The sequence below is a fragment of the Loxodonta africana genome, chromosome 4, assembly GCF_030014295.1.
Source record: "Loxodonta africana isolate mLoxAfr1 chromosome 4, mLoxAfr1.hap2, whole genome shotgun sequence".
NCBI lineage: Eukaryota > Metazoa > Chordata > Mammalia > Proboscidea > Elephantidae > Loxodonta > Loxodonta africana.
This window is the reverse complement of record NC_087345.1, coordinates 70,609,590-70,624,993: the sequence shown is the minus strand read 5'-3', so window position 1 is coordinate 70,624,993 and position 15,404 is coordinate 70,609,590. Positions and strand designations below refer to the sequence as shown.

General features: G+C 40.3%; 1 protein-coding gene across 2 annotated transcripts in view; it reads left to right on the top strand.

Moving 5' to 3' along the window:
• IRAK3 (interleukin 1 receptor associated kinase 3) overlaps positions 1-15,404 on the top strand; it is a 79,143-nt gene that overhangs the window by 24,153 nt on the left and 39,586 nt on the right. For both annotated transcript variants that reach the window (XR_002787813.2, XM_003405583.4), the window contains exons 2-5: positions 2,505-2,687; positions 9,383-9,447; positions 10,070-10,124; positions 13,544-13,695. Coding sequence is in view for 1 of the 2 variants with exons in the window: in XM_003405583.4 (XP_003405631.3) it covers positions 2,505-2,687; positions 9,383-9,447; positions 10,070-10,124; positions 13,544-13,695 (455 nt within the window). In the remaining variant the exon portion in view is untranslated. The remainder of the gene's footprint in view (positions 1-2,504; positions 2,688-9,382; positions 9,448-10,069; positions 10,125-13,543; positions 13,696-15,404) is intronic.

The window sequence follows — 15,404 nt, the reverse complement described above, 5'->3', positions numbered from 1 at the left end:
CAGATATAAATCCATCCATATATGAGCAGCTGATATTTGACAAAGGCCCAGTGTTAGTTAATTGGGGAAAAGATAGTCTTTTTAACAAATGGTGCTGGCATAATTGGATATCCATTTGCAAAAAAATGAAACAGGACCCATACCTCACACCATGCACAAAAACTAACTCCAAGTGAATCAAAGACTGAAACATAAAGACTAAAACGATAAAGATCATGGAAGAAAAATAGGAGAACGTTAGAAGCCCTAGTACAAGGCATAAACAGAGTACAAAACATAACTAAAAATGACGAAGAGAAACCAGATAACTGGGAGCTCCTAAAAATCAAACACCTATGCTCATCTAAAGACTTCACCAAAAGAGTAAAAAGACCACCTACAGATTGGGAAAAAATTTTCAGCTATGACATCTCCAATTAGCACCTGATCTCTAAAATCTATATGATTCCGTTAAAACTCAATCACAAAAAGACAACTCAATCAAGAAGTGGGCAAAGGATATGAACACACACTTCACTAAAGAAGATATTCAGGCAGCTAACAGATACATGAGAAAATGCTCTCGATCATTAGCCATTAGAGAAATGCAAATTAAAACTACGATGAGATTCCATCTCACCCCAACAAGGTTGGCATTAATCCAAAAAACACAAAACAATAAATGTTAGGCTGCGGAGAGATTGGAACTTTTATACACTGCTGGTGGGAATGTAAAATGGTACAACCACTTTGGAAATCTATATGGCATTTTCTTAAAAAGTTAGAAAAAGAACTACCATACAACCCAGAAATCCCACTCCTCGGAATATACCCTAGAGAAATAAGAGCCTTTACATGAACAGATACATGCACACCCATGTTTATTGCAGCTCTGTTTACAATAGCAAAAAGGTGGGAGCAACCAAGGCGTCCATCAATGGATGAATGGTTAAATAAATTATGGTATATTCACACAATGGAATACTACGCATTGTTAAAGACCAGTGACGAATCTGTGAAACATTTCATAACATGGAGGAACCTGGAAGGCATTATGCTGAGTGAAATTAGTGAGATGCAAAAGGAGAAATATTGTGTAAGACCACTATTATAAGATCTTGAGAAACAGTATAAACTGAGAAGAACACGTTCTTTTGTGGTTACGAGAGAGGGAAGGGAGGGAGGGTGGGAGAAGGTTATTTACTGATTAGTTAATAGATAAGAACTACGTTAGGTGAAGGGAAGGACAATACTCAATACACAGAAGGTCAGCTCAAGTGGACTGGACCAAAAGCAAAGAAGTTTCTGGGATAAACTGAGTGCTTCGAAGGTCAGCGGAGCAAGGGCGGGGGTTTGGGGACTATGGCTTAAAGGGATTTCTAAGTCAATAACAATTTGGCACAATAAATTCTATTATGAAAACATTCTGCATCCCACTTTGAACTGTGGTGTCTGAGGTCTTAAATGCTAACAAGCGGCCATCTAAGATGCATCAATTGGTCTCACCCACCTGGATCAAAGGAGAATGAAGAACACCAAGGCCACACGATAACTATGAGCCCAAGAGACAAAAGGGGCCACATGAACTAGAGACTTACATCATCCTGAGCCCAGAAGAACTAGATGGTGCCCGGCCACAACCGATGACTGCCCTGACAGGGAGCACAACTGAGAACCCCTGAGGGAGCAGGAGAACAGTGGGATGCAGACCCCAAATCCTCATAAAAAGACCAGACTTAATGGTCTGACTGAGACTAGAAGAATCCGGGTGGTCATGGTCCCCAAACCTTCTGTTGGCCCAGGACGGGAACCATTCTCGAAGACTACTCATCAGACGTGGAAGGGACTGGACAATGGGTTGGAGAGAGATGGTGACGAAGAGTGAGCTACTTATATCAGGTGGACAGTTGAGACTATGTTGGCATCTCCTGTCTGGAGTGGAGATGGGAGGGTAGAGAAGGTTAGACACTGGCAAAACCATCACAAAAGGAGAGACTGGAAGGAGGGAGCAGGCTGACTTATTAGGGGGAGAGTAAGTGGATTATGGAGTAAGGTGTATATAAGCTTATATGTGACAGACTGACTTGATTTATAAACTTTCACTTAAAGCACAATAAAAATTATTAAAAAAAACACTATGGAGCATTTCTGCTCTGTAGAATAGGGTTGTATGAGTCAGAATCGACTCAATGGCACATAGCAACAACAAGAAGAAATAACTAATTGCAATGTGGGAAACTGGATAGGTGCTTAGGACAGAAAAAGGATAGTGGAAAAACTAATGAAATTCAAATAAGGTCTGTGGTTTAGTTACTAGTATTCTACCAATATTAATCTCCTGGTTCTGATGATTGTGCTGTGGTTATGTAACATGCTAATGTTAGAGGGGGTTCAGTGAGGGGTATACACTAAAATTAGTTCAAAACTAAAAGTTTTAAATAAAATAAAACATATAAGGTACACAACAACAAGCATTCCAATAAAAGTAAACTATTCTCTGGTTCTTCCTTTTGCAATGTCCACAGCGGAGCGGCTTTCAAGCAGCTGGCTGGATGTTCGTCATATTGAAAAACATGTAGAACAAGGTAAAAGTGGAACAAGAGAATTACTTTGGTCCTGGGCGCAGAAAAACAAGACCATCGGTGACCTTTTACAGATTCTTCAGGAGATGGGTCATCATCGAGCTATCCATTTAATCACAAACCATGGTAAACACTTATTATTATAATATGGCTCTCTATCCATCTTATGGGAATTGTAAGTGTAAATATTGCCTTTTCTCCAAGAGATTGACTAGTCATGCTATGTCAGTGCTTTTATCTGGTGGGCCCCCTGCAGCTTCACATTTTTTTTGTGACACATACTTTCTTCCTTCATTGTCTAACTTATTACAACACATTTTTTCCTACCAATTTAGTTTTCATTTTTAACCTTTACTTACGAACTATACTTCCCTATATATCTCATTTTTTGCTAATAGAATCAGCTGTCTGTCCAAAACTCTGAGACTCTGAGTCATAAACATAATCAGAATCACATTTGGGTAAAATATAAAGCCCGCTGCTGTGAGCTGATTCTGACTCATAGTGACCCTATAGGACAGAGTAGAACTGCCCCATAGAGTTTCCAAGGAGCACCTGGTGGATTCGAACTGTGGACCTTTTGGTTAGCAGCCGTAGCACTTAACCACTATGCCACCAGGGTTTCTGGGTAAAATATAGCTATTGTTATAATTTGTTTTATCATATGATTAGAAGCTAAAAAGAAAATTGGGACTGTTTCCTCCTATATTTTGGTGCAAATGATACCTGCAGAGTAATCCTGAGGTTTATCTTCACTGCTGTTTTTATGCCACCGTCTCTAACTCTGCCTAACTTGTTTACTATCCATTCCACAGTGCCCTAATTCTCTCCTTTGTTTGGCTTGTCTGTCCGTCTATGTCATGACTTATGTTTAGAACAACTTCATAAGTAAAGGTCATGAAGTGTTCTCCAATCTTTTTCTTTGTCAATAAGCCTCCAAGTGTCCCTTGTTCTGTTTGTTTCACTTAGATTTTTTCACACCAACAGTAATGGTAGTGCGTGGTATTGGGTCTGAAGTTATAGATGCAGGGCTTTTAGGTTGGAAACTCTTTGGGGTTAACATCTTTGTTCTTTGATTCTTTTCATCCGGGCATATTTTTAGTTCTGTATATTTGCACACTTGTTCTTTAATAGTATATTTAGTGCACACGAACCTCTACCTTATCACACAAAGAAGCTTTGCATGTAACAAAGAAGAAATCCTGAGAGATTTGTACCAGAAAACTGAAACTTCAGATTGACTTCTATGTTGTGGGGTTTTCTTGTTAATAGGCTATTAGACAGTTGCCAGTACATTTCTACCATCTATGTTCTTGGCTAGGCCCTTTTGTCTTTTGTACCCTGTCTCTTCACTTAGTTTGGTACAGAAGCTGATTGGTCCGGTGAAATGCAGTGAGTACCTGAGAACTATTAAATGCAATGCCTTGTCATTATCTGGGCCTTTTCCAGTCACTGAAACCATCCACATAGCTTGCTGTTTACAATATAAACTCATACCACTTTGACAGGACGTGTGGGTATGTTTTATACCTCAGTGTTCTGGAACAGATTTTAGGGTATCTTTTCACTCTCTATGTTGTTTATTTATACCGTGGAGAATGATTTGGACTGTGAGTAGACAAAAATTCCACATTCTTGGCTAGCTCCCAGTTTGTTGCATGTGCCAAGTTGATTTTTTTTTAAATGCGATATTAGCTACTTGGTGGAAAAACACTCCTTTACTGGCTTATTACAAAGAGAGAGGAAAACATCAGATTAAGAGGAGGTAGTGTCTTGCTCTGAGTCCTTTACTAAGTAATACAGCATTATTCAGTTGTAATTATTGAGTTGATATTTTGAATTAAATTACAACCTTGAAAAAATTATGTAAGTTGTTCAAGGCAAAGATACAATGACTCATTGGAAACATGCAGGTAACTTGCTGAGCAGGTGTCCCCTATGATAGTTACTCACTGAGTTAGGAGTTGGAGCTCCTAATTGAAAATGCATGAAAAGATTTAATCTTTCTTTGATGAGCAGGTTTATCAGTTATCCAAATAATCCATTTTTTCCTACCTTTCCTTAAAATTTTGTTTAGTTTGGTGGCATGGCTTTTATTTTAGAGAAAAAAATTTTTTTTAATTGTACTTAAGCAATTAATACACATATTGTTTTGTGACAGACGTTGCCAACCCCACAGCATGTCAACATCCTCCCCTTCTTGACCTTGGGTTTCCCATTACCAGCTTTCCTGTCTCCCCCTGCCTTCTTGTCCTTGCCCCTGGGCTGTGTCCATTTAGTCTTGTTTTATGGGTCTGTCTCATCTTTGGCTGAAGGGTGAACTTCAGGAGTGACTTCAGAACTGAGTTTAAAGGATGTCCAGGGGCCATACTCTTGGAGTTTCTCCAGTCTCTGTTAGGCCAGTAAGTCTGGTATTTTTCTGTGAGTTTGAATTTTTTTCTACATTTTTCTCTGGCTCTGTCTGGGACCTTCTATTGTGATCCTTGTCAGAGCAGTCAGTGGTAGCAGAGGTCATTTTGTGGATTTGGATTTACTTATGAGTCCTATAAGGAGCCCTGGGGGCACAGGGCTCCTTACAGGACTCAAAAGATTGATAGTTTGAACCCAGCAGCCGCTCCGTGGAGAAAGATGTGGCAGTCTGGTCCATAAAGATGACAGCCTTGGAAACCCTATAGGGTAGTTCTACTCTATCCTATATGAGTTGCAATAGACTCAACGACAACCATTTTTTTCTTAGAGGGGTCTTATTAAGAAAGGCCTTTTATTTCCTTCCAGGCACTATTCCTGCAATTCAGGTGGCTGCCACTAGGTGGTTTCTTCATATCCTTAAAACAGTCCTCAAGATCACAGGGGAACCCTGGTGGTGTAGTGGTTAAGATCTTGGCTGCAAACTGAGAGGTTAGTAGTTCAAATCCACCAGCTGCTCCTTGGAATCCCTGTGGGGCAGTAGACAGAAGACCCTGTCCTTTTGATAACACAAAAGGACATGACCAAATCGTTCAAGGAATTAGAATGTTTACTTACTGTTTTATATTTTTGGCATGCATGTTCTTTCATTCAATTATCAGCAGTTGTGTCCCAGTTTTGACATGCAACTCACAGCTTTCTGCTTGCTTCTTAGAAGAATAATTTTGAATCTTCCATTTTATATGACATTGACGTATTATGTCTTCTTTCATGAACAGCAACAAAAGGACTATGACTTTTAGTGCTCTTACAGCCTCCAAACTTTAAATTTTATTTTACACAACAATGCCTAATTCAAGTTGTTTATTATTTCTTTTTATTTTGCTTAATTGCCCCGGCTAGAACCTCCAGTGTAATGTTGAATAAAAGCAGCAAGTTAAGGGGAAAACATTTCAGTTTTTCACCACTGAGCATGATGTTAACCGTGGATTTTTCATAATTTTTTTTTTTTTATCAGGTTGAAGATATTCCATTCTATTCCTAGTTTGTTTAGTGTTTTTGTCATGAAAGGATATTGGATTTTGTCAAATGTTTTTTCTCCATCTATTTAGATGATCATTTGAGTTTTGTCTTTTAGTCTATTAACGTGGTGTATTACATTTATTGATTTTCAGATGTTAAACAAATCTTGGATTCCTGGGACAGATCCTACTTGGTTATGGTGTCTAATCCTTCATAGAAGTTTCTGGATTTGGTTTGCTAGTATTTTTATTGAATATTTTTGCATCATATTCGTAAGGGATACTGGTCTATAGTTCCCCTTTCTTGTGATGACTTTGTCTGGTTTTTGTATCAGGGTAATACTAGCCTCATAATATGAATTGGAACTTGTTCCTTTCTTTTCTATTTTGGAAGAGTTTGTGAGGGATTAGTATTGTTGTTGTTGTTAGGTGCTGTCGAGTCGGTTCCAACTCATAGCGACCCCTTTGCACAACAGAACGAAACACTGCACGGTCCTGTGCCATCCTTACAATTGTTGTTATGCTTGAGCTTATTGTTGCAGCCACTGTGTCAGTCCGCCTCATTGAGGGTCTTCCTCTTTTCCGCTGACCCTGTACTCTGCCAAGCATGATGTCCTTCTCGAGGGACTGATCCCTCCTGACAACATGTCCAAAGTATGTAAGACGCAGCCTCACCATCCTTGCTTCTAAGGAGCATTCTGGTTGTACTTCTTCTAAGACGGATTTGTTCGTTCTTTTGGCAGTCCATGGTATATTCAATATTCTTTGCCAACACCACAATTCAAAGACGTCAATTCTTCTTCGGTCTTCCTTAGTCGTTGTCCAGCTTTCACATGCATATGATGCGATTGACCCTCTACTTTACCAAGCATGATGCCCTTCTCTAGGGACTGGTCGCTTCTGATAACATATCCAAAGTACTTGAGATGAAGTCTCACCATCCTTGCTTCTAAGGAATATTCTAGTTGTACTTCTTCCAAGACAGATTTGTTCATTCTTCTGGCAGTCCATGGTATAGTCAATATTCTTCACCAACACCATAATTCAAAGACGCCAATTCTTCTTCAGTCTTCCTTATTTATTGTCCAACATTTGCATGCATATAAAGTGATTGAAAATTCCATGGTTTGGGTTCTGCGGACCTTAGTCCCCAAAGTGACATCTTTGCTTTCTAACTCTTTAAAGAGGTCTTTTGCAGCAGATTTGCCTAATGCAGTATGTCCTTGGATTTTTTGACTGCTGCTCCCATGGGCGTTGATTGTGGATCCAAGTAAAATGAAATCCTTGACAACTTCAATCTCTATTTCTTTAAGATTGGTAGTGATGTCTACTCTTTTATTCTTGATTTTGTAATTCGAGTCCCCTCTTTTTCTTTGTTGGTCAGTCTAGCTGACTGTCAATTTTACTGATCTTTTCAAAGAACTAATTTTGATGTTATTGACATTTTCTTTTGTTTTTCTAGCCTCTCATTTATTTCTTCTGAAATTTTAATTATTTCATTCCTTCTGTTTGCTTGGGTTTAGTTTACTCTTCTTTTCCTAGTTCTTTAAGGTGAAAGGTTAAGCTATTGATTCGAGATATTCCTTCTTTTTGAATGTAGATGTTAGCAGCTATAAATTTCCCTCTAAGCACTGCGTCTGCTATATCCCATAAGTTTTGGTATGCTATGTTTTTGTTTTCAATCATCTCAAAGTATTTTCTAATTTCTATTTCAATTTCTTCTTTGACACATCGGTTATTTATGAGTTTATTGTTTTATTTCTACGAATTTGTGAGTTTTCCAGTTTTCCTTCTCTTATTGATTTCTACTTTAATTCCTTTGTGGTCAGAGAATATACTTTGTTTGATTTAAATCCTTTTAAATTTACTGTTGTTGTTGTTAGGTGCCGTTGAGTTGGTTCCGACTCATAGTGACCTTATGCACAACAGAAAAAACACTGCCCGGTCCTATGCCATCCTTACAGTCGTCGTTATGCTTGAGCTCATTGTTGCAGCCACTGTATCAATCCATCTCGTTGAGGGTCTTCCTCTTTTCTGCTGACCCTGTACTTTGTCAAGCATGATGTCCTTCTCCAGGAACTGATCCCTCCCGACAACATGTCCAAAGTATATAAGACACAGTCTCGCCATCCTTGCTTCTAAGGAGTATTCTGGTTGTACTTCTTCCAAGATGGATTTGTTCATTATTTTTTGAGACTTATTTTATGGCCTAACATATGATCTTTCCTGAAGAATGTTTAATGCGCACTTGAGAAGGATGTGTGTATTCTCCTGAGTGTGTGGATGTCTGTTAGGTCTAGTTAGTTTGTAGTATGTTCAAGGAGGCTTCTTATTAATTTATAATGTTTTGTTGCTAATCGTCTAAGAAAAAGAATCTAAGAAACACTAGAATTAATCTCAGAAAAACTAGATGATAAAAAAATTTTTCTAAAGTCAGAATTGAAATGTCAGAAATAACAGCAAAACATGGCAGGTTTTACTCTTGTAGGGAAAGCTACATAGACTACCTCGGTGCAGACTGAAATCTAAACATTGGGCTAGAGTCTACAATTGGGGATGGGTGGAAGGAGCCCTGGTGGTATAGAAGGTCAGTGGTTGGAACCCAGCTTTTGCTCTGAGGGAGAAAGATGTGGCAGTCTGATTCTGTAAAGATTTATAGCCTTAGAAGCTCTATGGGGCAGTTCTGCCCTGTCCTATAGGGTTGCTATGAGTCAGAATTGACTCAATGGTAGTGGGCTTGAGTTTGGGGATTGTGGTGGTTATCTGTGGTTAATCACAGACACACACACACATATACAACCACCTCTAATAACTCATGGCACAAGATGGTATAAAAAATAAATAACCAGGAAAATATAATCCTGTAATTGTACAATTTAAAGTATGTGTTCAAAAAGCCAATAACAATGTTGCTTTTATCCTTTCAGTTTTCCACTTTATGTTTTAATATCTATGATGTCTAATAATAATAATAAAGTATTCATGTTTTAAATGAATGAAACTATGTTTATATTATATTTGATCGTAATAAAACTATTACACATATGTAATTTTGTAACTATTCTATGGGAGTAAAACTGAACTTTAGAAATGAATTCTACTATTGAGGTATTTGGAGCTCAGGTGGTGCAGCGGTTAAGAGCTTGGCTGCTAACCAGAAGGTTGGCGGTTCAAATCCACCGGTGGCTCCTTGGAAACCCTATGGGAAAGTTCTACTCTGTCCTATAGGGTTTATATGAGTTGGAATTGACTCAGTGGCAATGGGTTTGGTTTGGGTTTTATCAAGGTATATATTAACACAGTCTCAGAAATTTAAAAAATGTTCATTAGGGACATAATTTTTATTTAACCCCTTATGAATATGATGCAAAAATCTTTTTATTTCTTTTTCAGGAGCAGCCTGGAATCCTTCAGTGCAGAGTCATCAGAGAAATGAATTTCCAAACATGCCATCCAAGGTACAGTGTGTGTGCCTAGATAATGACCCTTGAACTCGGTCATATATATAATTGAGCATAAAGAATGAAATTATCAGACAGAAAAATGCTGGATTTTCAGAACCCTTTTCTAAAATCAGAAAAGCCTTAGTTCTCTCATTCCTCTTTGTTTAGGTAAAGAATCAGGGAATTAGAGATTCATAAGTGTTTGAAGAGTTAAGCACTTTCTCCTTTTAGTGATCTCTCAGAGTTAAGGCAGAGTTACTAAGGGGACTGTGAGTTATGCATTTGACTTAACTCAGATTTTCATTTTCCTGTTCTAGTTAGTGTTTTGCATGTTGCTATTCATTTTCATTAGAGAAAATTAGCAGCAATCATTTATATAGCTTTAGATGTCATTTCAAATTGATTATAATGGACCATGACATTGATACTTTATAGTAGGTATGGAAGCCTTAAATGTACATGGCAATGAATGCTGTTGAATAAAGTGAAAGAACATTGCCTTCTACTAGCTTTCTTCTAAATTAAAATTCACTTTATTGCACTGTATAGTCCCGGGGGAGCTTTGGATTTCTTTTGAGGCTCTGCTCTTTCTAGACTTATGAAATGGAATTACTTTAGTATGTATTTCTTCTCATAGGAAACAGCAAATGTCACAGTGGATAATGTTCATGTTCCTGAACGTAATGAAAAAGGTAAAAACAAAACAAACTTTCCTTAAATCATGCCTTCCTTTAAGTTAATTTAAAAGGAGAAATGTCAGTAAACATGTTGTCTATTTATTAATATGCAGATTCAGTATAAAATTTTTTGTAGTTATTGAAATGTTCATAATATTGACTGACCTTTATTGTTGCTGTGTGCTGTGGAATTGATTCCAACTCGTAGTGACCCTATAGGACAAAGTAGAACTGCCCGCATAGGGTTTTCTAGGCTGTAATATTTATGGGAGCAGCTTGCCAGGCCTTTTCTCCCACGGAGCCACTGGCGGGTTTGAACCTCCGACCTTTTGGTTTGCAGCCGAACACTTAACCATTGTGCCACCAGGGCTCCCTGACTGATGTTTGGCAAATAAATAATTGTGGTCTCTTCACTTAGTGGGATTTCGTATTGTACATGAATGAAATTTGCTGTTTTTATGTATCATCAGAAAATATTTTAAAAATTACATTAGATCTTAAATAGTTCTGGAAAATTTTGTAGCAAGGATCTCTAGAAGTGATTACAGAGCAATACCAAGGGTCAGTATGAAAACCCAGTTATTTTCTGTGTGGAAAATCAGCCAAATTCTACTTTCACTTCTCTGACCAAACTGTAAGGATCAATCTAATCAATTCAGTTCTCTCCCGTTTCTGTTCTGACACCATCTGTGCATGCAGTACTTCTTTCTCTGATGCACCAGTTATAGGGCACAGTCCTCCACTGACACACCAGCTATCGGGGACAGTCCTCCACTGACACACCAGCTATCGGGGACAGTCCTCCACTGACACACCAGCTATAGGGCACAGTCCTCCACTGACACACCAGCTATCGGGGACAGTCCTCCACTGGCACACCAGCTATAGGGCACAGTCCTCCGCTGGCACACCAGCTATAGGGCACAGTCCTCCGCTGGCACACCAGCTATAGGGCACAGTCCTCCGCTGGCACACCAGCTATAGGGCACAGTCCTCTGCTGGCACACCAGCTATAGGGCACAGTCCTCCGCTGGCGCACCAGCCTTGGGGCACAGTCCTCCGCTGGCGCACCAGCCTTGGGGCACAGTCCTCCACTGACACACCAGCTATCGGGCACAGTCCTCCGCTGACACACCAGCTACAGGGCACAGTCCTCCACTGGCACACCAGCTATAGGGCACAGTCCTCCGCTGGCACACCAGCTATAGGGCACAGTCCTCCGCTGGCACACCAGCTATAGGGCACAGTCCTCCGCTGGCACACCAGCTATAGGGCACAGTCCTCTGCTGGCACACCAGTCATGGGGCACAGTCCTCCGCTGGCTCACCAGTCATGGGACACAGTCCTCCACTGGTGCACCAGCCTTGGGGCACAGTCCTCCGCTGGCGCACCAGCCATGGGGCACAGTCCTCCGCTGGCGCACCAGTCATGGGGCACAGTCCTCCGCTGGCGCACCACTTATGGGGCACAGTCCTCCGCTGGTGCACCAGTTATCGGGCACAGTCCTCCGCTGACGCACCAGTTATCGGGCACAGTCCTCCAGACTGCCAAGTCTGCCCAAGACCTCAGATGCTAGCCGCAAGCTTGGAGGGTCCCTATCTGCACCCCCACCTCCCACCAACTTCTGACCTGTTGACCACAAACTCAGGTGTTCCCTCTGTCCCCTTAAGGTACCAGCCATAAGCTCAAGGGTCCCCAGCCTCCCTCACTTTTGACCTGCTGGCTCTCGCTACTCCCTCAGGTTTGATAATTCGCTAGAACAACTCATAGAACTCACAGAAAGTGCTATACTTATGATTACAGCTTATTACGGGAAAAAGGATACAAATGAAGAGACACATAGGGCAAGGTCTGGGAGGGCTCCATGTCCCAAAAAAGGACATTGTACCCTCCCACTTGCATCAATGTCTTTTACCAACCAGGAAGCCCAAGGAGCTTCTCTGTCCAGAACCTTTATGTAGTCAGGATTGATTCAATCAGCCTGCTTCCCCTGAGGTCAGCTGATACCAAGAGGTGGTCTTTCTGGCCTGGCCAGCCTCTACCTGAGTCACCTCATCAGCATAAATTCTCAGGTCTGGTCTGGAGGCCTATACAGTGAAACCTGTGAGAGCTGAACTTCATGGGACTACCTTGTTTTTCCAGGTCTCACAGGTTTTCCTCCTTTGACCAGGTGCAGTTTTGCCACTTTTCTAATGCTTGTTCTAGTGGAAAATATTTGAGTTTTCCTTCTCTGACAAGTTTCTGCCTTACACAGGTTCCAACTTTCATAGGTTTTACCGTATGTAACAGTGGCACCTCAGTTACTCAAGAAATTCCAAGGTTTTAGAGTTATTTCTCAGGAACCAAGGACAAAAACCAAATTTCTTTAGGTAAAGTTAATGTTAACCCCACATTTTCCATGTCAACTCTCCTACTTTATTAGCATGGAGAATAATTTAGTCCCACCTGGGAATTATTCTAATAAAATTAAATGACTATTTAAGGCTGCCTTGGAAACCTTGGTGGTGTAGTGGTTAAGTTCTATGGCTGCTAACCAAAAGGTCGGCAGTTCGAATCCACCAGTTGCTCCTCGGGAACTCTATGGGGCAGTTCTACTCTGTCTTATAGGGTCACTATGAGTCAGAAATGACTCTATAGCAATGGGTTTGGTTTTTTTTTTTTTGCCTAATCTTAGCCACCAGGTCTGATTGTTGCTTCTTTGGTTCAAAAGAGAATTAGAAAAGTTAGATAAGGCTTTAGTTCTTCAGCAATAAGATTTAAACTAAACGTTAAATGTCTTTAGAGAGCATATTGTGTTAGTTGTGGAGATATAACCAAACTTGGGCTCTGCAGGATTTAGCCAAGCTTTTTCTTTTGAATTTTTATTTGATTACCTTTTAAATGTTTTCCCCAACCTCCACTTCGGATGATTAAAAAAGGAAAATTGAAGCAGCTTCCTAATTTACTCTGAGGAAGTGAATTAGACATTTAGAGAATTTGGCTCATGAAAAGTGGTATCTTTAAGTCGTGCTTGGAGACTATTGTTTAGGCAAATCAAGATTTCCACTCCCATAGTTTCATATTGGTTTTAGGTTCATAGTGGGTCAACAGCGATACGTTGTCTTAATGCTAAGGAAACAGAACCTTGGAAAAGCTTTCCCAACTAAGTGTTTTGGCTGATCTCTTTGGAGAGGTGATAGAATCACAATGCTACTGTTCAAATATCCGAAATGCCACACTTGCTCTGTGGAAAATTGGGACCCAGACCCAGTCTATGTGTGGACAGCATGTGGACATCTGCCTCCTTAGGGGGATTCACTTATGGTTCCTGGGGCCCACGTTTACTGACCTACAACTGGGCTGTTTCTGAATGTTCATCTTGGTTCTTTATAATGATGGCTTAGATTCTTAAAAGTGAAAAAGTAACTTATCTTCTCCTGGCTTTTCTTCCTAAGGAATGTTACTCAGATCCTCCATCAGCTTTCAAAGCATCATAGAAGGAACCCAAAATTTCCACAAAGGCTTCCTAATAGGAGAAGGGGAGGTGTTTGAGGTCTACAGAGCGGAGATTCAAAACCGAGCATATGCCATTAAATTATTTAAACAGGTATGGAAAGAATTACCACTACAGGATATCAATTCCATTTATTTGTTCAGATTTTATATTAAAATGTGTCATTTTTTTCACCAATATTGAGAGGAAGTATATTTTAAAATAAAGTGTCATAAATGGAAATAAGATGTGTGGCCTCAGGTGTCTAGAGAAATGACTGGAAAATGAATGCCTATTTTGCAGGAACATAGAAGTTAAATCCTTCCCAGGCCCAGATGTATTGCATAAGAAATATTTTTCTGACAAACCTTATGGGACTCCTGGGACTTTGTTTAAGATGGTCAGGTTATAAATTGTCTTCTGTCACAGTTCGGGAGCGTGGGAAGGAGGAAGCTTCAAGTAGGAACGGTAAGCCAACAATCAGAATAGGAGGTTAGAAGACAGCTGTATTTGTTTCCCAGGGCTGACGTAACAAAAGTACCACAAAGCAGGTGGCTTAAAAGAACTTAAAAGAACAGAAAATTATTGTGTCACAGAGGATGGAGGATGGAAGTCTGGATTCAGGGAGTCAGCAGGACCATGCTATCTCCAAAGGCACGAGGGGGAATCCTTTCTTAGCAGGTACAAAGACCTAGATATGCATGTATGAAAACATATGTCTCGTTCATGAGTAACAGATCATTTAGTGTATCTGGAGTGTAGTGTCGGGGTGGGGAGGTAGCGGCAGAAGATGATACCGGAAAGATAAAGTCTGTAGGTGGTTTTTCAGTAAGAGAGTGAAAGGCCTAGATTTGTGTTTTTGAAGTATAACTTTGGTCACAGGTTAGATGATGGACTAGAACTGGGCAGGGGAAAAGACGACAAGAATTAGACTGGAGGCAGAAAGATCTGGTAGAGCTATATTTCAGATGTGTAAACTAAGAAATGGATAGGGCTTAAACCAGTCATTCTCAGCCCTAACTGCATATTAGAATCATCTAGAGAGCTTTTAAAAAATGAACCCAGTAGAGGCAACTGGTTAAGTCAGAAAGGGGTGGTGGTGACAGGCAGCTGTATTTTTTAAGAGCTCCCCAGGTCCTTTGAATGTATAGCCAGTGCTGAGAACCACTGCTGTAAGTCAGGGCAGAGGCAATAGAATGGTGAGGAGAAGATAAGTGTAAGAGATGAGGTGAAATGGACCAAATCTGGTGACCCATTGGGTAGGACTGGGGAAGTGGAAAGAAGGAGAAATCTAAGGTGTTCCCTAGTTTGCAGCTTAGGTTATAGGGCCTTTTTGCTATTATTAACTCAGTTTCTCCATTTTCCCAAATTGTGTTTTGCCCCACTCTTTCAAAATGTGGTAGAAGGAACCAAAAATGTTCACAAAGACTTCCCAAATAAAGAAGGGGGGATTTTTGAGGTATACAAAGTAGAGATGCAAAGGTTTTCCACATTATAGGCATTCAAGACTCCTAAGAGGTAAGCCATCTAATCAAGAAATGGGACAATCTACTGGTAAAACCATTCACCAGATAGAATGGGGTTACTGTAGAAGTGGCCTACTGAAGCCTGTTTCTTAGGGTCAGAGGGTCCGTGGCTCCATTTGTACACTTCCCGTAGTTGAGTCCCAAGGACACCTCCCCAAAGGCTCCATCCACTTTTTTCCTTACTTTGCAGCTACCACCAAGTCACACTCTTTGTGAGTTTTCTCTCCACAAGTATGGCTTCAGAATAGTGTGCCATTGGCTCAAGATCCTCATCCCTTCCTGTCCTGAAGACGGGTG